Consider the following 19604-nt stretch of genomic DNA (forward strand, 5'->3'; position numbering starts at 1 on the left):
GGGGACCACTTCTCCCCGACTCTCGGAGCCACACTGCGGTGGTTCTGCGCGCAGACCGCCAAGGACGGTGCTCTGCCAGGGATCTCCCTGAGGGCTGTGCGTCTCTGTACCCAGGGTGCTTTCTAGCCTTGTGCAAAAGCAGAGGGCACCACTGTCAACACTTCAGATGGGCTAGAAATAGAGAAACGTGTCTAATGGAGCACCCTGCCTGCTGAGGCCAGGAGCTTCTTTATCTGGAAGGCAGCTGAGCAAGTGGCCCACAGACACGGCCCCAGGCCTATGCACAGGCCCTGAACGGCTGGCCCGCAGAGTTCGAGGTGATCACACTGGACTGAGGGAAAGCGGACTTCCTTTTCTACTCTGATGTACTTGAAAAAAAGAATTATTTTTTCTATATTTGAAAGAGGCCAGAACAGGATAAACTTCCAAATTAAGATCTGCCACTGTTTTCATGTTTTCCACAGAAGGGTCCAGTTGCAAGCTGGGTCGCTGGTTGCTCAGGGGCCCTAGCCCGCCCTTGTTCTGCTTGAGGTCCCATGCACGGGGCCTTTGCAGGGCTGGGCTGCATGTGGCTTCTGGCTAGTCTGCAGAGAGTGGAGGCCGAAAGGCCCTCTGGCTGGTGAGCCTGGCCTGCCCCGCCACGCGTCTGCAGGTCTTCGGTGCTCACTGGGCCCCGAGACGCCCAGGACTCTGGCTCCACAATCCCGCGGCCACACACTGGAGATGGGGGAACTGTCCCCGGAGCCAGAGCCCCGGCCGGTGCTCCAGGCTCAGGTGAGCTTCCCGTGGACACCCTCTGACCCACAGCCTGGGCCACCCCCCAGGTGCTGGGTTGTCCACGAGGGTGCCCAGCAGGCCGCCTCCCGGTGGAACCCCTTGAAGGTTCAGCGGGCACCCGCCCTAAGGGCTGAGTCCGAATCCCTGAGAGCCAGCCTGAGCCGGCGTCCCTCCCCAAGCCTCAGCCAGCGGCCAGGCACTTCTCCAGCAGATACTTTTGGACGCCAAGGAGCCTCCTGCGGTTCCTGTATCCGCTGCACTCACATGTGGAGCGTGTGTTCTGGGCACTCAGGTTCTGCGCCATCTCTGGGGGCGCACAAGCCTTCTTCCCCGTGGCACAGGACGGCTTCAAAGCCGACGCCAACCAAGGCTCTCAGCCTCTTTCCCTGTGAGTCTTCTGCAAAACCCGAGCTCCTTTTGAAACCAAACGAACTGACCGCAAGTGGCTTCAAGGACGGATGCTCCTGAGGCCACAGCCAGACATGTGGGTCAAGTGCTGGGACGCTCCCTTTAAGTTCCTACATGGCTAACTGTCACCCCCACGGCTTTTAAATTATTAAGATTTTTCCCTGGGGAGAGTGGGAGGTGACGCCAGGGCTGTAAACGTGTTTAAGTCCACTGCATGGTGTCCTCTGCACGTTCACGTTGGAGACGTGGTTCGGCCCTGGCTGTTTTATACCCACACATACATGTGAGTGTATATATATAGTATTTTCATACCTTAATGCTTACTCTTGATGGCATCTGTCAGCTGTTAGGAGGGATCAGAGATAAGAATTGTTTCAAAACTCCGTTACTTTACCTGATGCCCTCAGCAAGAACTTACACGATCTGAATGTTTTTAACATCTAGAGTACAATTTCAGCTCCAAAATGACTTAAGAGATGTAAACCCTCCCTCGTCAGAGGCTCTGGGCTGGCCCGTCCCCTCTGTGGAGCTGTGGGTCTGCAGCCCAGGGTAGCTGGCCTTCCGTCAGGGCAGGTGGGCCCAGCCGCTGGATGGACAGATGGACGGACAGAAGCCCAGGCCGGCCCAAAGGCGCACTCCCCGAGCAGGACCGCCTGTGTACGGCCCTCCATGCTCTTGTGTGTGTGAGCTTCCAAAATAAAATCTTGCAACGTTTGCTGCCTCCTGGTCAGTAGCATTGACGGTCTGGTGGTCTGGCAGGGCAGCGAGGGGCCCGCACTGGCCGCCTCCAGAGCTGCTGCAGGTGGGGCACCCCACTCCAGGAGCCTCGGACAAGTGCCTCGTACACCTCCTACCCGTGACCCCAGCTCCCAAGGACTGAGTGAGCCACTCAGCGGTTCCCAGCCAAGGAGGAGCTGGCGCCGGGTCCTGAAGACACGAGGGAGGGCGGCCTGGTTGCAGGCGTGAGATAGGACGGTCCCTGTGGAACCCAGGTCCCACAGACAGTCACAGGCCCCGGAGGAGTCCCAGTGGGCCTCCAGAGGGGAAGGTGCCACCGTGTCTGTGGACCTGTGGGCCCGGGCCCAGCAGCAGAGCCGGGAAGAACCACAGTATCTTCTGGAAGCAAGAGCTGGCTGCCCTCACTGCCGTGAGGCTTCAGGTGAGAAGACACCCGACAGAAGTGGGCACGGGGCCTGGCGGGGGCAGCCGTGCGGAGCCGGGAGCTCAGCGCTGAGAGCGGGCGAGGGCTGCAGGGAGGCTGTAGGCCTCCCAGCACCAGCGAATGTGGTCCTGGGAGGCGGCTGTCCTGAGCGTCTATGGTGCTTCTGGAAGCCGGCGGGGGGGGGGGGGGCGGGGAGCGTGTCCAGGGGGAGGGCTGCAGGGGGCGACGTGGGAAGGACAGGCTCTGCAGCTGCTCAGCGGGGAGAGGACACCCTGACCAGGGCACCAGTCAATGTGAACACAAGGCCGGGTCCCCAGGGTAGGGCCCCTGCTCAGCCCCGGCCAGGACAGCGGAAGCCTGCAGGCTTCACCCTCCTGATGGCAGAGGGAGCAGCCCTGGGGCCGGGTGGGCCCAGTGAACCAAGAAGCATAAAAGGTTTTTGGATGGAACATCGAGGCTCTGCCCACCCCCCGAGTCAAAAGGTCCGGTCTGAGGTCCCAGGTGACCACCAGCTGGAGGATCACACCAAGTGGACTGGCCACCCTGAGGTGACCAGCAGGGGGCACGGGGGTCAGAAGACAGCCCTTCCTCCCCAGAAGCCTGAGATGTGGAGACAGGGCTGGGCCAAGCCACCCGCCCAGGGAGGGAGCCAGGAGAGGACTCGGGTGGCAGCCAGTTTTATTGAAGGACCGATGGTTGACTTCATGTACCCAGCCCTGAGTCCCTACCGGATCCAGCGCAGTGGCCAGCTGCTACCATGAGCTGAAGTCCCCGAAGCCACGGCTGGGCTTCTTCTTGGCCCCAGGGACAGCTGCACTGGTGGACGGCTCCTCCTCTGCTACCCGCTTCCTGGGGGGCACAGCGGACATGAGCTGCTGTGTGCATGCGGGCCCCCAGCGAGGAGGGCTGCACGGGCCCCGACCCTCCAGCTCCCTCCCAGTTGACAGCGCAGTCCCGGAGCCTCCATCTGACACCCAGTGATGGGCTCTGAACCCGGGACGCGGACCTTGGGCACCGGGGAAACTCACGTGACTGCCGGGCTGATGTATTTGCCCACCCCCTGGCGGTACGTCTGGGGGCCCTGGCTCCCCTGTGGGGGCTGGCTGCTCTTGGCCATGTTCTCGGGGGCCACCGCCTCCAGCCGCGTCTTCCTGCGCTCCTCGGCGATCTGTGGGGGCCAGGCGGAGGCGAGCTTGAGTGCTGGCCCAGGCAGGGCTCCGGGGACAGAACTGGACTGGCTGTGGGCACAGCCATCCCCCCAGGCCCCTCCTCACCTGAGCGTCAGCCTCTTCATAGGGGTCCACAAACACAACGGTGGAGTCAATGCGGATCTCCTCCTGGCGGGGGAAGTGGGCGTGAGCAGGCCCCCCACCCAGCTCTGAGCCCGAGGGGAGGGCCCTCTGCTGTGTGGCACACACCTTAGGGCGGTCAGTTTTGGGGTCACTCTCCACATTCTCCATGGCCGTCAGTGTGTCAAAGCCCCCAACAACCCTGCAGCAGAGCAATGGGGTGCCTGAGAACGCGCCCGGCACGGGCACCCCTGAACGCGGGGCACCCCTGCAGGCCAGGGCACAGACTGAGCAGGTGGCCGGCCGCCAGAACAGACTGACGGGACCTGTCCACACACACACAGTGTCCGCAGAGGACTCGGCGCAAAGGGTGAACACCGAGTCCTGGACAAAATGTGGAGAGACAGGAAGGACATGGCCCAGCTCTGAGCTTCGGGACTGTGAAGGGAGAGCCTACGGGGGGCAGGTCTCGGGTCCAAGGGTCACCCCCCACTTGCGCACAGACTGGACAAGGGGCGCAGGCCCGGCCTGGGGGAGGCAGCCACCCACCCCGAACAAAGACCCTGCCCAGCTCCTTACCGCCCGAAGATGGTGTGCTTCTTGTCCAGGTAAGCGCAGGAGCGGAAAGTGATGAAGCTGGGGAAGGACGAGGTGGTCAGGGAGAGCCCACGCCTCCCCACCCACCTGCCTCAGCGCCCCAGGCCAAGCTCCCAAGTGGGACGGTGCACCGTCAACAGTCTCAGCCGGGACAGACACATGGACATGGCAGAGAGGCTGACCCCCCCGGAGCAGCACCCGCAGCCTACGGGAGGAAAACACACGACCCCAGTGCCAGACGTCCCAGGAACACATAAACTCCGAAACCTCACCTGGAAAAGCAGACCCGAGAGCCGGGCCAGGTGACGACACCACCCACCAGGCCCCGCAGAGCCCAGCCTGGAAGGACCCGAGTCCACCCGCCCCCCAAGCTGAGAACACGAATGTCCACAAAGCCTCGACTCTCTCAGATAAGGGTCCAGCTATACGCCACTTGGCAACTGCGCCCCCCACCACCAAGATGGACGTAGCAGTTTCCTCTACATGAGCGACCACCACTCCAGAATGAGGGAAGAAAAGCTCCCTTTCCAAGCTATCACAAACTACAAATCCCTTCATGAGCAGCTGCCTACAGGAAGGCACAGCTCCCATGAGCAAGAACTGTGAAGTCACATTAAAAAGGTAGAAGACGTCCTTGGAAAGCCGAGGCGTGTCCCCACACGGAGGCTCTCACGCTGCCTGATCCTCTAAAACACACGTCACACGGCTCCGACTGGAATCACACCCACGTCGGAAAATAAGCAACTCAGCCAAGCAGACAGGAAACAGCGTGGGGACCGCCCTTGGGGAGGCACTGCAGGCCCCACAGACGCTGGCACAGGAGGGCAGCCCAAAGCCCCTCCTCGTGGTCGGCGGGAGGTCCCCCTTCTGTGGGATGCTCCCCAGGGGGCCCCGCTGGGAGAGGTACAGAGAAAACCATGGGGAACAAGTCACCCGGGCCATTGGACAGGGCCCATCCTGCTCCACTCCAACAAGCCATGCCAGGCCAACAGATACCCTCACTGTTGGGCAGCGGCAAGGCCCTGTCCACCCACGGAGGGGCGGCTCCCAGAGACACCGGGACCACTCAGAGGGGACATGCCCTGTGCCCCCACGGCCGCCCAGACACGCTTAAAGGCACGGCCAGGACCCCGCACAAGAGACAGACTCCAGTGCAGGCCTGAGCACACACCCACCACCTTCCCACGGACTGTAACGTCTGGGAAAAGCATCTAAAATTGAGCTAAGCAGTTCAGCGTTTTTAAAACTCCTTCCCAAGGACTGCCATGGGGAGGCAGCAGGTAAGGCCGTGGTGAGGGACTCCTGCAGCAGCCCCGGGCGCTCCCCGCCTCCTGCTAACATTGGCCTTCAGCAGCAACACCCGAGTGCGGGGTGGCCTCCTGGCTTGACGGATGCAGGTGGGCACAACCTTGAGGGCAAGGCTGACGGGGAGCCCGTGGGAGCCCGCCCCCCACCCCCATCAACTCACAACTGAGACTTGTTGGTGTTGGGCCCCGAGTTGGCCATGCTGAGCACTCCGCGGCCCGTGTGCGAGAGATTGGGCCGGAATTCGTCTCTGAAGGGCTTCCCCCAGCACGACTCCCCGCCTGGAAGAGAGGCCAGGCCAGCGGGATGACCGCGACCCAGGCAGCCCAGAAACCTCGCCGCCCCAGGGCCCCACCCCCAGCTGCCCGCGGACCCCCAGCCCCAGGCCCTCAGAGTAAACTCCACACGAGGGAGGGTGGGCCGTCCCAGGGCCTCCACCCCCAGCTGCCCGCAGACCCCCAGCCCCAAGCCCTCAGAGTAAACTCCACATGAGGGAGGGTGGGCTGGCCCAAGCAGCCAGCAGGGTGGGGAGCTTTGGAGGAGCAGCCCCCAGGGCAGAGCTCAACCCCCACCGCTGGGCCCCTAGGTCTGCTGCCAGAGAGGGGGCCCCTGGAGGCCCGAGGAGGCCTCTCCACCAGTGCAGAGCGAGGAAACGGAGCTGGAGACCACAGGCTGTGGCTCTGGGGCCCCCATGCCCCACCCCTCATGGCCCCCGGCGCAGCCAGTGCTCCCAGGGGCCCAGCGCCGGCACCCACCTGTGCCAGTGCCCGTTGGGTCGCCTCCCTGGATCTGTGGGAAGAGCACGCCAGTGAGGAGCCCCGCCGTGAGCCCCCACCTGCCTGCCTGCACCTCCAGCTACTGCTGGAGACAATGGGGTCTCCCGGGTCTCCCCACAAGCTCGATGTAGCCAGTTGGGCTGGGGCCCGAGAAGGCCCTTGGGGACCAGGGGTCAGCACCCCCACCGTGGGGAGGACCCCGCACATGAGCACGGGGCAGCCGGCGTCAGCACTCACCACGAAATTGCGGATGGACCGGTGGAAGATGGTGCCGTCATAGTACTGCTTCTTGCAGAGCCTGATGAAGTTCTCGCAGGTTTTTGGGGTCTGAAATAGGGGGGCTCCAGTGAGGCACACGGCGGCCTCAACGGTGGGAAGGGCTCCCAGGGCCCACAGCCAGGCCCTCAGCCGGGGGACGCGGCGAGCCTGAGCACCCCGAGGCTGCGCGGGGCTCCCGGGGCCCACAGCCAGGCCCTCAGCCGGGGGACGCGGGGGCTCCCAGGGCGGGGGCGCCCACGCACCGAGTCGCAGTGCAGCTCCAGGTTGAGGTCGCCCAGGCTGGTGTGCAGTCGCACGTAGCCCTTCTTCTTCACGAACCGGTAGCGCAGCTCGTCCTCGTCGATGGCCGCTGCGAGGAGACGCCTGAGCTGCCCGCCTGTCCGGGGTCGGGGGCCCAGGGGGATGGCGGGCACCGGGGGCCAACAAGGGGACGGGGGGGTCTGGGGGAGAGTGGGCCCTGACGAGCCAAGACCAGCCAAGGAGGGAGCTGGGGCCTGGGTGGGGCGGCCTCCCAGGGGAGCCTCCAGACGGACGCCCCCCACCAGACACAAGCCCACTTTCGAAAGGGACATCCCCACCTGACTGCTGGCGAGCTGCCGGCAAGCCCACAGAGCCAAGGTGGGCTGAGGGGACGCCCATGCTCAGCCACCGCAGACAGGGAGTGGGGCCAGGCGCTACCTGCTTCATGCGTGGTCTCAGGAACCATGGCGGTGGACGTGAAAGAGGCACTGACCCTCCCAGTGGAATAGTGGGCCTGCGGGGAAAGGACACTGGCAGTCAGCACGCGGGCTGCCCCTCCACCCCAGGCCTGCCGTTGCCTCCCTCCACCACCGCCGGGTGCCAGGGGGCCTCCTGGGCCAACAGTATGCCCAGCCCACGCTAGCCTCTCCTGCAGGGCCTAGGGAGAGCTGCAACCCTGGGCTTCAACTGCACTGAAGGCCTGGCTGCCAAGCCTCGTGTTAAGTGAAACCCGGAAAAGTGCGCCAGGCATAGCGTGGGCGCCTCTGGGGTTCAGAGCACCAGGCACGTGAGCTTCCTTTTAAAGGTTTCCAGTTTGTACATGAAATATTCATCCACGATAAAATGTTTTTCTTCTTCTAAACACACACACAAATAAGAGGTTTCTTCCTATTAAAAAAAAATGCATCAAAATACTAGGAACCGCTGTTAGAGAAAATTGTGAACAACATACCCTCGTCTTTAGCACACCTGCCCTCCCGGGCCACTGTTTAAAGGGGGTCTCCCAGCCCCAGTCCCTGCCTGGTAGGGGTGGGGGCAGCTGAGGGCCCGACAGGCCAGGGCACGAGTCCCTGTCCCCTCACGGCCGACTGGGGCCCAGGGCCAAGCACAAGGATGGGGGCAGGACATGCAGGTGAGGGCCAGGCGACAGGCACCCTGGGACCACCTGCCCCCGTCCCCCGGCAGCTCGGCACCCCTGGGTCACTCTGGCTCCGGGTGGCCAGCTCCGCAGGGCCATGCCTGCCCACACCCCAGGCTGCTCTGTGGCGAGGAACCACAGAGGCTACCGGCAGCCCCCCACCCAGCACCGCGCTCCAGGTGTGCCACCAGGGCAGGGAAGCAGGCCCCCTACTCACGGCGTTCAGCTTGTCCACCTTTGCCTTCTCGGGGACCCTCATGGTGGCCGCCAGCACCTCGTCCCCTCTGAACTCCTTGTAGAGCTCCTGCAGCGTCTCCCGCGTCTCCGTGTTCGTGTTTTTCAAATAGTAAGATGGGTCCTGCTTGGCCTTCTCTTCATCTAGAGACAGCACGGTTGTCCTGAGCAGCCGAGACCCAGCACCATCCCCAGACGCCATGAGGGGACCGGGGGCTAGAGCCACTGAGAGGCCAGCTGGGCACAAGGCCAGGGCGACCAGTGCCTCGGTCCATCACAGCCTCTGGGTCACAACAGTCCCGTGGGAGCCCGTGGAGGGAGCAGGGGTGAGGCCACTGCCCTGGTCCAACTCTGGGGTCACAGCCACACATCACCCTCCCCACCCTCCGGGGCCCACCTGCCCCCCAGCAGCCAGCACACACGGCCCGGCCCAGGCCTGCGTTGAAAAATGGACTATCTCTGAGGGGCATGGAGAGGGTGACCCAGGCCCCAGGGACTCAGGAGAGGAAGCAGTCCTGTGGGTCCTGTGGCTGCGTCCTGACGGCCCGGCTGGCCCCCACACGCCCAGGCCCCGGGGCCCTGCTGACCCAGCACAGGACAACGGCACAGCAGCTCAAGACACTCGAGGCCTGTGCAGAGCAGCCTGGGACCCCCAGACTCTGGCGAGGGGCGGGGAGCGTCCCCCAGGGGTGCTGGCTCTGCTACCCTAGCCCCTCGCCCCTGGGCAGCTGGGCTGTACGTACCTGGGTCGATTATTTTCATGTTATTCTTAACATGGAAGAAATTGGAGACGTTGAATTTGTCCAAGTTGGTGGGGTCCTATGGCACAAAGAACGCGTGTGGCAGTGAGCCCGGCACGTCCTAGGCCACGCAGCTGCTGGGCAGGAGGAGGCAGGGGACGGGCAGGGGCCCGGGCTTGGGGAGAGGCCGGGGGTCGGCAGGGGCAGGCAGGGAAGGGGCCACAAACCCGCTCCCCAGCTGCACCCCTTCTCCCCACACACAGCCAACCAGTGCCCCCAGCTGTCAGCACAGGACACAGGGTGCCCACCTACACCCTCCCACCGGCCACCCCCTGCAGTCAGCTGCCAGGTGGACCCCACAGTCTGCCCGGGGCTGCAGAGCCCACCCTGGGGGAGAGCCATGCACTGGCCTTAGATCATAATGGGACGAGCCACAGGAGGACCCAGGCCCCCGATTTTCTGCGGCCATGCCTCTCATGAGCCTACCTGGGGCTCTCGGGACACCTACAGGCGTGCTCTAGGCTCGCTCCAGGTCCTGGGCACCTGCCCCAGCCCTCAGGTTTGAAACGGGGTGGCCTCGACTTGGAGGCGCTCTCGGGGCAGAGATGAGTCAAGGGCGGCCCCTGTGGGGAGCCGGGAGCCCCAGACTGCGGCAGTGGCCTGTTCAGAGGCCCAGGGTGACCCACAGCCGGGAGGGGCTCTGCCAGGCTGCGCAGGCAGGGAGCCAGGAGGGCACAGCGGGGCAGGGACGCCAACCTGCAGGGTGATGATGTCCTGTCGGCAGAAGGGCTCGTCCGTCAGCAGGTCTCGGAAGTTCTTGGCCTTGATGTTCAGCTGCTCCACCGCCTACAGCCAGGAAGAAGGCAACGGTCACAATGCCTCCCCGCATCCCACAGCCCAGAACCCACCCAGAAGAGGAGAAAGGGCCAAGGAGGGGACCAGAGGGTGCCCCCAAGGGGGCGGGACCTTCCTGGGCCCCAGGTGGGTCCCTGATGTCTTGCTCCCAACCAGCCACCCACCTCCACCCAATCCCAACCCATGACCCCAGAGCCCCAAGGGGCCAAGATCCAGGGGCGGGCATGAAAACCCGCAGCCTGCCACACACAGCCTGGCCCAGAGCAGGAACCCCAGCCCTACACTCCCCGGGCAGGGCCTAGAGCTGGGCTCCTTTCAGGGTCTTTGCGGGCCTGCGGGGCCTGGGAACTAGGACCTGCTCAGCGGGCAGAGCTGCCTGTCCAGGTCCGGAGGCCACAGGCAGGCCACCATCCCTTGGCTAGAGCAGTGGCTCTTAGCCCGTGACCTCTGGGGGCCCAGGCCCACTACCCCCCCAGTGTCCCCACCAGGGCTCATGACGACCCACCTCGTGGGCATAAACGTTGCCGGTGGTCCTGATGGCCACGATGTGGCTGTTGTTGGTGAACACGGTGAAGAGCACTGGGCAGTGGTACTTCCCTGGTGAGAGGGCACAGGGGTGGGGCGGGGCGGGGGTCAGAGAGAGGGTGCAGGGGTGGGGCGGGGTGGGGTAGCAGTGTGGGGTCAGAGAGGGAGCAGGAACCCTGTGGCAGCAGGCCTGGGGTGGGGGGTCCCCCGAAGGGCTGCCCAGGCCCCTCCCCTGAGAGCAGAACTCCGCCTCCTGCAGGACCACCCCAGCCCACCCGGCTGCCCTCTGCCTCGGGGTCCAGCCTGTCTCCCCACCCGCCTGCTGCCCCTTCGACCTGTCAGCCCCGCACACCCATGGCAGCCCCTCTCTCAGACCCCGCCCCGTCCCCACACCTGCACCCCTCCCTGCCCCGCTGCACCCCACCCACCCCGCAGGGCAGCCGGGAGCCCGTGCCAGTCAGTCCCCACAAGGCCGCTGCAGCAAGGGGGACACGCGGAGATGAGAGACTGGGAGCTGTATGGACTCTAAGAACCCTGACCTCAAAACTTCAAAAAAGAATCCCAAGAGCATTCTGGAAACTGGACCAGTACCTGGACATTCGACACTAAAGAATCCACTCTAACTTCCTAGGCATAACGAGAGTGGTCTCGCCTCTTACGTTCTTAGCTTTTAGAGACACACTCAAGTACTTAAGCGTGAACTGGCACGAAGGCACCCACACACTGCGGAGAGGGAGCGCAGATAAACTCAGACGCCGGGCAGCAGCCGGAGGGAAGCTGGGGCTGGAGACGGGCAGCACGAACTTGACTCTCTCGACCCTAAAATCACCAACTAAGACACAAGGCCAAGAGAGCGCTCTCTAGATCAAGGGTGGTGAAAAATTTAAGGCACAGTTGAGGGGGATTTCCTGGGGGTCCAGTGGCTAAGACTCCGCGCTCCCAATGCAAGTTCAATCCCTGGTCTGGGAACTAGATGCCACATGCTCCAACTAAGACACAGCGCAACCAAGTAAGTAATTTAAAAACAAATAAGTTGGGCCAGACGTTTCTTACTCAAATCTCTGAGCCCTCCTGTGACTGTCCAGGGCCCGAGACACTGCTGGGCTCCCCGCCTCAGCTGACCCCAGACCACAGCCCCTGCACCCTGACCCGCTCACACCGTGCGAGTAACAGCGGACCCCATGCCACGGGGCTTGTCACAGCCGGGCCTCTGCACGGAACACCCTCCCCACAGGGACCCCTCACGGCCCGCCTGTCCACAGATGCCCTCTCGAACCCCGTCAGCCGACCCCCAGCCCCTCCCTCTTAGTCCACTTCACCTCTGACCCCAGGACAGGCTGCTTCTGACCCATCACAGTGACCTCATTTCCAAGGCCCCCTCCCTCTCATCTCAGGAGAGGCCTGGCCCATGCTGTCTGCATGCGGCAGGCAGGCACTCAGTGAACGCTTGTGAAGGAGCCACTCTTGGAGCAGGGAGCTCCCCGGCATCCAGAGACTGTCCGGGCGCCAAGGCTGGCTGGCTTCTCACTGCCGTCTGCACCTGCTGGGGGCTGGCCGGCCTCCACGCATGCCCAGAACCCACCCACCAGCAAACTCTGACCCCGCCCTCCACCAAGGCACCTGCACACGCCCAGGTCCATAACAAACTGAGAACAAGGTCAGTGCCCATGGAGGCTGCCTCAACACAGGCGTCCGGCCAGCAAGAACACTGGAGGGCACGCAGGGGTGCAGAGCAGGACCCCGGGACTGGGCCGGGGGGGGAAACCAATGCTGAGCTGAGCAGAAAGAGCCCAAGAGCCCCTGCCCCCATGCCCAACCAGGCTGCAGCCCGAGCAGCTCCGTCTCTAGTGACACCTGGATCACAGCCACGGCCAAGCAGGGCCTATGCCCCAGGGGGCCCAAGTGCCCCACAGTGAGGGCTCATCCCCATTCCCAGCTTTAAACTACCTAGGCCTCTAGAAAGACATTATCACATTTTTGAGAAATTGAAAAAATTGAAAGTAAGTGTCCGGCCTGCTCAGAAGGTGAGAACTTGGTGGGAGGTGAGGCCACGGGTCCCTCGGGCCACTCCTCAAGCCGGCTGGGAAGGATTTCTCACCTTCACTGTTCTTCGCAAAGTTCAACTTGATCAGGGACCTGCCATCCAGTTTCTGGAAGAAGCGGAATTAATGAACAAGCAACTAGCGTGAAGCGGCGCCAAGGCCACCAGGCTGGTGCGGCAGGGAGCAGCTGTCTCGGGCTTAACCCCCGCTGAGCCTCCCGCCCGCCCAGAACAAGGCCAAGGCCCCCTCGGGGCAGTTGTGACCCAGCCCGTCCCCCCTGCCTCGCCCGCCCCAGCTCTCTGCAGCACTGGCGCTGCTCCCCGACACCCCCAGGTCCCCGTCCTCCTCCGGGGCAGCACAGAGCCGGCTCCGCACCATAGCGCTAACACCCCACTGCGAGTGAACTATAGACACGCCACAGGGAACAGAGCACAGCTGGTGCAGCAGAACCAGGCCCAGGCCTGTGACAGGTGTGCAGGGCTGCGGCGGCAGGGACGTATCCCGCGTTTTCTCCCGCACAGCACGCACGGCTCGTCAGCAGCGTGGTGCGAGCTTCCACAGAGCCCCCAAGGAGCATCACCCAGAGGGGTGGGGTGCCCCACGCCTCCAAGGGCCTGGGACGAATCCCCTTCACACGTGCCAGCAGGCGCCTGGAACGCTTTGACTCCTCCAGGGCAACGTGCCAGCAGCTACTAGGCCGAAAACACAGCCCTGGGGCCAGCAGGCTGGGGGCCCCTGCACGAGTGCCCGGCCAGCGTTGGTAACAGCAGGGGATGCCAAAGCCCACAGTGCCACCGCAGGAGGGTGCCACCGTGTGATCCACACACAGGCACGTGGGGGGCATACTCCACAAAGGACAGGCGTGGGGAAGGGAGGGGCTGCGTGTGCGTGTGACATCAGAGTGTTCGCCGACCTCACCGAAGCTCCTGCACGGCCACCTACCTCTCCATTGCTGGGGTTGGTCCCGTACTTCTTAAGCCAAGGAACAATGTTCCTGAAGGAAGAGACGAAGTGTGTCAGACGGCGACGGGCCAGAGCTGGGGGCTGGGATGGGGGCGGCTGCCCAGGGGGCTGGGGGCCACTCCGCCCTCACTCGCCGCCTTATGACGGGAACGAGAATTTCCGCTGCACAGGCGTCAGTGGTCGCTTGGGGTTTTGACCGCAGTTGTGCACAGACGGGAATGAACAACCCTAAGACCTACACACGAGTTGCTCCGGCTCTACAAGGAGGCACCGGGCCAGCCTCCAAAACCATACTTCCAGAAAGTTCTGCGTGACAGGGGCAGAAAGCTCTCGGTGTAACTGAAGAATGGATCTGGAACCACCCTCACAGTGTGGCCTCCACCAGGTTCCCACAAACACCTCCCAGGCAAAGAGGGGCCCAGACTGACAGCGCTCGTCCCGGCGCTGAGACTACAGCCCAACTTCCCTTCACTCTGAAGTGCTTTCCACGCTCTCTGAAAAGACACGGAGCCACGCGCAAACGACAGAAGCCTCTCCTGTTGGAGCAGATGGAGCTCGAGGCTTCCGAGGGCAGCAGCGGAAAGGCAGGCACCTTGACTATGCTCTGCCTCCGCGACGCGAGAGCACCACACGCTCCAATGTTCCAGCAGCTCGGGGGCATGAGTCAGAACGCTGGGGGCCCTCACAGTGCTGCCCCGCCCGTCCCCGAGAGGCCCACCCGGGGCTCTGGAGGCTGCGGGACCGCAGCGTGGCCCTGCGTGCAGCCCACACCCTCCCGCTGCCCTGTCCCGGGTGGGTGCCAGCAATCTCACCACATCCGTCAGCTTAGAAGTCAAGGGAAAACTCACAGCAAGTCAAAGACGACGCCTTCGGGGGTGCACACTGGGTAGGCGAAGGGCTGCAGAGAGAGACTGGGAACGACAGAGCCACCCCTGAGCACCACCCGCTCCCGACCCAGAGACAGGGCGGCTGCGGTCGGGGGCCCCCCTGCTCCTTGCTGCACAGTGGGCACCGCTCCTGCACACTCCCAAGGGACGGGCACATGACGCAGACGAGGTCTGACACCTGGGAAGCTCCAATGCAGGGAGGCGGGGGTCACAGGGCACCTGCTGCCTTGTGGAGGGTCTGCTCAGGAGCAGCAGTGCCCACAGGTGGAGGCGCCCGATGCCCCGGTGGCCGCCTCTTCTCTGGCCTGGGGTTTCCATCACAAGCCCGCGAGGGCCCTTCTGACCTGGCTTGTTCGTGCCTCTGTCTCCCACGTGTCGGGCAGCAGGGGTCAGGCCCTGGGACCTGGAGAGCCCGGCAGCACCAGGCTCGCCTCCCTGGACAACACCCCAGGAAGCTTCCCTCTGTGGCCCACAGCTCTTCTCCAGCCCTGGGTACCCACTTGGGACTGACCAGAGCAGGAACCAACGACGAGGCAAGCTCCCAACAGCACGAGTGTGAACACGCACCTTCTCCCAGCGGGGCCTCAAGGGCACATCCTCCCCTAGAACCCCAGGAGTTACAGAATGGGCAAGACACAGAGCCTCTGGGAGGCTCCGGGAAACAAAGATCTCCACAAAACCATTCACAAGACCACACTCCCGGGAGGCGGATGACAAGGCTGCTGGCGGTGGACAGAACCCCAGCCGCCCAGGCCGGGGCCTCACCCGCTCCCTCAGCAAGTGAGACAGGTGAAGCCCTCACTCTCCACGGGGGGCCTCACTGCCCTGTGCCATCTGGTTGACCAGCCTCACTGCGGTGCTCGGGTCACCAGGAGAGTTTGGCAGCTTTCAAGGCTCACCCCGACCTACTGATTCAGAACCTGGTCAGGGGGGCGGGGGGCGGCATGCTGTGCAGACACAGCTGTGCAGGACAGGGCTGACCATGGCTCAAACTTGGGGAAACTCGAGCCCAAGGGGACCACCAGACCAGCCCACTCCCCCAAGCCTCACGAGGGAAAAGGCCTTCGATCAGCTCTGAAGCAGTGTCCCCCTGCCCCCACAGTGACCTACATTCCCCAGGAAAGGGGCAGGGGGCCCACACAGCATGGATATTGCTGCCGCTGCCACTTAGACTCGGGACTGAAAGGAAAGCATGACAGCCCAGAGCTCAGAGCCAAACCACTTCCTGGATGGGGCACCTGGGCCAGGGAGCTCAGCCTGCCCAGCACGGATTCTCCGGGCTGTGCGGGTGGCTTGAGGACAGAGCACACCCGCCTTGGGAGGTGAGCACCGGGCTAAAGGCAACGGCCTGGTCAGAAAGGCACCCCACTCTTTCCACTGCTGGGTCCTTTCTCTGGCCCCAGGGAAGAGTCGAGCAGGGGACGCAGACAGAAGCCACCCCGGCATCTCTGGGGGTCAGATTCACTGTCACACAGGGGAGTACCCCAGAATACTTGCGCGAGAGAGGGGAAGCTCTCCCAACTCTTACCTGCAGTGATCGAAAGGCAGACGACGAAAATTTGTTTGTGGGACATCTGCGTGAGATGAAAACAAAGGTCGGGAAAAATAATTATTCCATAAAGAATTTCACAAAAGTGCTCCAACAAGTCGACTACACTTTAAGAAAAAGTGCATGTTACACAGACTTCCATGGTGGTGCAGCTGCTAAGACTCCATGTTCCCAATGCAGGGGGACCTGCGTTCCAACCCTGGTCAGGAAGCTAGATCCCATGTTCCACAGCTAAGACCCAGCACGGCCAAACAAATAAGTAAACTTTAAATAAATACATAGACAAATAAAAATTAAAAGTGCATGTAAGTCATAAGAACGAAACATAACAGCATGGGGTTGCAGTCAATAACATCCTAGTAACTGCATGCTGACAGATGGTTACCAGAACTATTTTGGGTTTTTCTTTGCAAACTACAGAAATATCAGATTACTGAGCTGTACACCTGGAAGAGATACAGTGTTGTAGCTCCACTACCCTTTAAGAAGAATAGTAACGCCTGCTTAAAAATAAAAAAAGGAAAGAAAGAAAAGAAAATGTTGATGTAAATTACAGAATGCAAAAATTGCTGTGGTCTAAAACAGACAGAACCAAAACATGGGGTACACCAAGAAAGAGCTTAGAGGAAAAAGCACACACCTCGGCACAACCCTAGCTAACCCCCGGCTGTGGGCTCTGCTAACCCCCGGCTCTGCTTTCCCAGTAGGCCGTGCCAGTTCTGGGCCAGCAGCGAGCAGGAGGGTGCTCTTCTGACTGCAGCCATGACGGCTTTGGGTACTGTCATCCTCTGTATTACTAACTGGATAGACCAGACACTATTTTAACCTATGTTTAAAAAAAAAAAAATCACCAACATTTAAAAGAAAAGGTAATTCCCTCAAGGTCCAGTGGTTAAGAATCCACCTGCCAATGCAGGAGACACAGGTTCGATCCCTGGTCTGGGAAGATCTGACATGCCACGGGGCTACTAAACCCATGCGCCACAACTACTGAGCCCCAGCCCCACAGTAAGAGAGGCTCCCACTCAGAGCAGCACAGACCCGCCACAGCCAAAACGAAAAAGCCACCACCAAGACCGAACATCTGCTCCAGCGCTCGTGTGCCGCCGCCTCTGTGAGCCGCGCCCTCTTCCCATCTGCCCACTGGCCTCCACCTTAACTGCTCACTTTCACGGGCTCACTCTACAGCGAAGACACCACCTTCAACCACACCCCCACACTCAAAGGGAACAGAGGGATTCCACGTCTTACCTGGTTTCTTGCCACCATAGAAGTGAGTGTATTCAGCACAGGTGATGTACCTGAAGAGAGAGAGAACCTTACTATCTCCACTTTCATGAAGACAGGGTCTCTGGAAATAAACTGATGACCGAGTCACTTTGCTCATTTGGCAAATGCTTATTAAACACCTAGTATATGTCAGACACATTGTGATAAACACAACAGAATACAGATATGGGCGATACACAAACCCGTAAGCAAACCCAAATGGTCTTGCGGCGCAGATGAACTCAATTTAACAGTAGGATTAACTGTGAGAAATGGCTGGCCACATGAAGACCTGGGGGGAGAGCTTTCCAGGTAGAGGCGCCGCGAACGCCCGGGGGTGGGGGCTGCTGAGGACACAGACTCGGTGGGTGGTCACGTCACCAGGGTCCTCGCGGGCCATGGGAGGGCTCTAGATTGGCTTCAAGTGGGATGGAAAGGCGCTGGGGGGGTCCTGATAGGACCCTGAGTCCTCAAAGTGTCACTCTGGCTGCGGTGTGCAGAGCATCGAGCAGGAGGCAGCAGACACCGATCAAGAGCGACGACAAAGGTCCAAGACGGAGCGGGCAAAAACTCCACCTGAGAGGATGGGTGGACCAGCAAGATGTGGTCAGCTCCTGGACGTGCCAGCAGGACTTACTGAGGGACAGGAGCCAGAGGGAAGCTCCCAGGCTTCTGACCCCAGTGAAGGGGCCAGGGTGCGGCCACGGAGAGGGGAAAATAGGGGAGGAGCAGGCTCAAGTGCTGACAGTGGACGAGTTCCTCTTTGCTTTTCGATGCAGGGGGTGCAGGCTCCATGCCTGGTGGAGGAGCTAAGACCCTACACGCCTTGCTGCCAAAAAACCAAGACATCAAACAAGCAATACTGGTACAAATTCAATAAAAATGTTAAAAAAAAAAAAGTCCCTTCCAGGAGCAAAAACTTCCTTCCACAGCGGGGCTCACTCACTGAACTCCACAAGCCCATCAGATTTTCGGTGATGCCATCCAGCCATCTCATCCTCTGTCGTCCCCTTCCCCTCCCGCCTTCAATCTTTCAGGGTCTTTTCAAATGAGTCAGTTCTTCGCATCAGGTAGCCAAACTATTGGAGGTTCAGCTTTAGCATCAGTCCTTCCAATGAACACCCAGGACTGATCTCCTTTAGAATGGACTGGTTGGATCTCCTTGCAGTCCAAGGGACTCTCAAGAGTCTTCTCCAGCACCACAGTTCAAAAGCATCAATTCTTCGGCGCTCAGCTTTCTTCACAGTCCAACTCTGACATCCATACATGACCACGGGAAAAATCATTGGAGAAGACTCTTGGAAAAGACTCTTGAGAGTCCCTTGGACAGCAAGGAGATCCAACCTAAAGGAAAGCAGTCCTGAATATCGTCTGGCTGTTAAGAAAATCAAAGAAATTCGACGGCAGCTGGGGGCCCAAGAGGGTTTAACTGGAAGATACTGGAGCTCGGGAGCGGATCGGGGGACGGGGGACAAGAACCGCGCCCGAGACCCGCCAGGGAAGAGCTGGCGAGCCCGAGGAGCCGAGGGGACTGGATCCCAGAGACCCGCGCCTGAGCGGGGCGACCGCCGAGGCTTCCGGGGAAGCGGCGTCTAGGGGAGCGCGGGCGCGGGGCGCCGGGCGGACAAGCCCGCTCCCGGCGGCGGCGGCTCAACTCACATCTTGTCCTTCTGGTGCTGTCGCTTCCCCATGGCGACGGCAGGGTCAGCGAGCGCAGACAGGAGGAAACCAGCCCTCGGACCGCGACGTCGGGACGCGCTCCGCAACTGCTTCCGGGTTCCGCCGAGCCGCCCCGGAAGCAGGCGCTAGGCACGCCGGGAACTGTGGTCCCTGCCGCGCGCTCCCCGCCCCGCCCCGCCCCGCCCCGCCCCGCCCCGCGCGCGCGCTGCGGCCTCCTGTCTCCGAAGCTCAGTGCGCCACCTACCTACCTCTGTGCGCCGGCCTGGCCGCAGCTCAACGCCATCCCCCCCTAAACCCGCCCTGGTCTGACCTGGCTTCTCAGGGCTTCCCCTCGGAGCCCCGAAGGCCCCCCGGCCTCGGCCCCGACTCTGCCGCAGGCCGACACCTCCAGATGGACACCCACGTTCGCTATGCGCCCTCTCACCGCTCGCCCGGACCCCACTGCCTGCAGCCCCCTCTCCTGGGCGACCCAGGGGCAGATGGCCATCAAGCCCGAAGGTCCAAAGCCCTTGTGATCCCTTCGGCCTCTTCCCTCGGCCAGACCACCACACTGGGGTGCCCCGGGCCAAACCCCAGACCTCCCTCTACACTCAAGCACTGGGTGATCTTGCCTGGGCTCGTGCCTTTAAACGCCTGTATCCCTTGACTCCCAACACTAAATGGCCAGCACTCCTGACTCCTGCCCTCTACTTGGGAAACGAGTGAACTCGAATTCAACATGGCTGCTAAAGCAGAATTCTCCTTCCCCTCTAGGGTCCAGTCTCCTCAAAGTACCACTATCCAGCCAGTCACTGCATACAGCTCCATCCCAACTCCCACAAGGGCTTGTCACCACTCGTAATCCTGTACTAATCTATCTGTGTACTGGCTTACCACACACATGCACACA

General features: G+C 61.9%; 1 protein-coding gene across 1 annotated transcript; it reads right to left on the bottom strand.

The window, feature by feature from the left end:
* Positions 1–3008: 3008 nt before the first annotated feature.
* Positions 3009–18821, bottom strand: PPIL2 (peptidylprolyl isomerase like 2). Its single transcript, XM_055404910.2, has 20 exons — positions 18695–18821; positions 17018–17067; positions 15746–15791; positions 14179–14241; positions 13310–13361; positions 12424–12475; positions 10306–10397; positions 9702–9791; positions 8949–9024; positions 8189–8349; positions 7272–7347; positions 6836–6942; positions 6552–6641; positions 6294–6327; positions 5702–5819; positions 4216–4272; positions 3766–3838; positions 3622–3684; positions 3376–3515; positions 3009–3196 (listed from the first exon to the last, which is right to left on the bottom strand). Exons 1-20 carry the CDS (start codon positions 18724–18726, stop codon positions 3100–3102), a joined length of 1569 nt encoding a protein of 522 aa, XP_055260885.1. The 5' UTR covers positions 18727–18821; the 3' UTR covers positions 3009–3099.
* Positions 18822–19604: the final 783 nt, after the last annotated feature.

This window comes from Moschus berezovskii, chromosome 19, assembly GCF_049115385.1.
Source record: "Moschus berezovskii isolate FMDL1 chromosome 19, NW_MosBer_1.0, whole genome shotgun sequence".
NCBI classification, from domain to species: domain Eukaryota; kingdom Metazoa; phylum Chordata; class Mammalia; order Artiodactyla; family Moschidae; genus Moschus; species Moschus berezovskii.